The following is a 1,015-nucleotide window of genomic DNA, read 5'->3' on the forward strand; positions in this document are numbered from 1 at the left end:
CGTTAGCCACGATCAAGTGCTGGATAGACCTTGGATGCACTGCGCGCTAACTGATATTGTGTCATACACACTCTCACAATATATACAACAGCACTCAGCAAGCAATCCAGTCATTCATAGAAGATATAGTGCACACCTAGAGAACCACGATCTAAAATCTGAATACCACCCACAAGAGCACACGCCACAGACACCGCATTCTGACCACCAATGGAGTACATCAGATATCCATCAGACACAACACACGCACACATCTCGGCTACATCTCCCACCTGTTGAAGACATGCAGCACGTAGCCCTTAGCGTCACTCTGTGGCACCGCTCCGAGTAATACCAACGAGCACATGAACGACACAAACGTCAGTTCATGACCTGTGCCGTAGTCAATGCGTGTTGCATTGCCGAAGCTTTCGGCCAGGTACACAGCGCTTTCGTCTGAGTATGGTGTGGACTCACAGGGTGCGCCTGAGGATTGCAGGAGTTCCTGTACTAAGGTAGGTGCCTCCTGTGGGGTGGGCAACGAATGTGGATGCGTAGCTGTGAGTTCTGGTGCCACGTAAGAACGCTGCTCTTCCTTCAGGGCGAGTGTCTTAGACGAATGCAAATCTTCCACTGTTGTCTCATTCGTCTCGCTCTACCTTAATCCTACGCCGAAGTCACCGGTTTGCTCAAACAATTGTTTATACTCGGGATGAATGGATTGAAAGCGTATTCTTGTGGTGGAAGGTATGTGTCTGTAATGACAACTCGTGCCTCACAGTCCTATCGTTTCCGAATAGGGGTAGTGGCCAGCGTTCTTGGTCGGTAGAATATGTATACGTGTGAGAAGGAGCAGTTGTATGCAGCACCGTAGCTTAACGAGGCGTGTTCCTGTGACCGTCTTTTGCATCTAATAGATGGGAGGAGGAGGATGTGATAGATCACCATAGCACCCCTAACCGATCAACCATTCGCGAGAGCACAGGCACCGGAGAGGCCGACATTGCAGTCTGAAACAAAATAGAGCCGCGGTCTG

General features: G+C 50.0%; 1 protein-coding gene across 1 annotated transcript; it reads right to left on the minus strand.

Annotated features, from left to right (window-relative positions):
- Positions 1-259: 259 nt before the first annotated feature.
- Positions 260-505, minus strand: SARC_14754 (hypothetical protein; the record flags this gene model as incomplete). Its single annotated transcript, XM_014291114.1, has 1 exon — positions 260-505. A coding segment is annotated over one exon (246 nt), but the record flags the coding sequence as incomplete, so codon positions are not given.
- Between the last annotated feature and the right edge of the window lie 510 nt (positions 506-1,015).

Source organism: Sphaeroforma arctica (assembly GCF_001186125.1).
Source record: "Sphaeroforma arctica JP610 unplaced genomic scaffold supercont1.5057, whole genome shotgun sequence".
Lineage (NCBI taxonomy): Eukaryota > Ichthyosporea > Ichthyophonida > Sphaeroforma > Sphaeroforma arctica.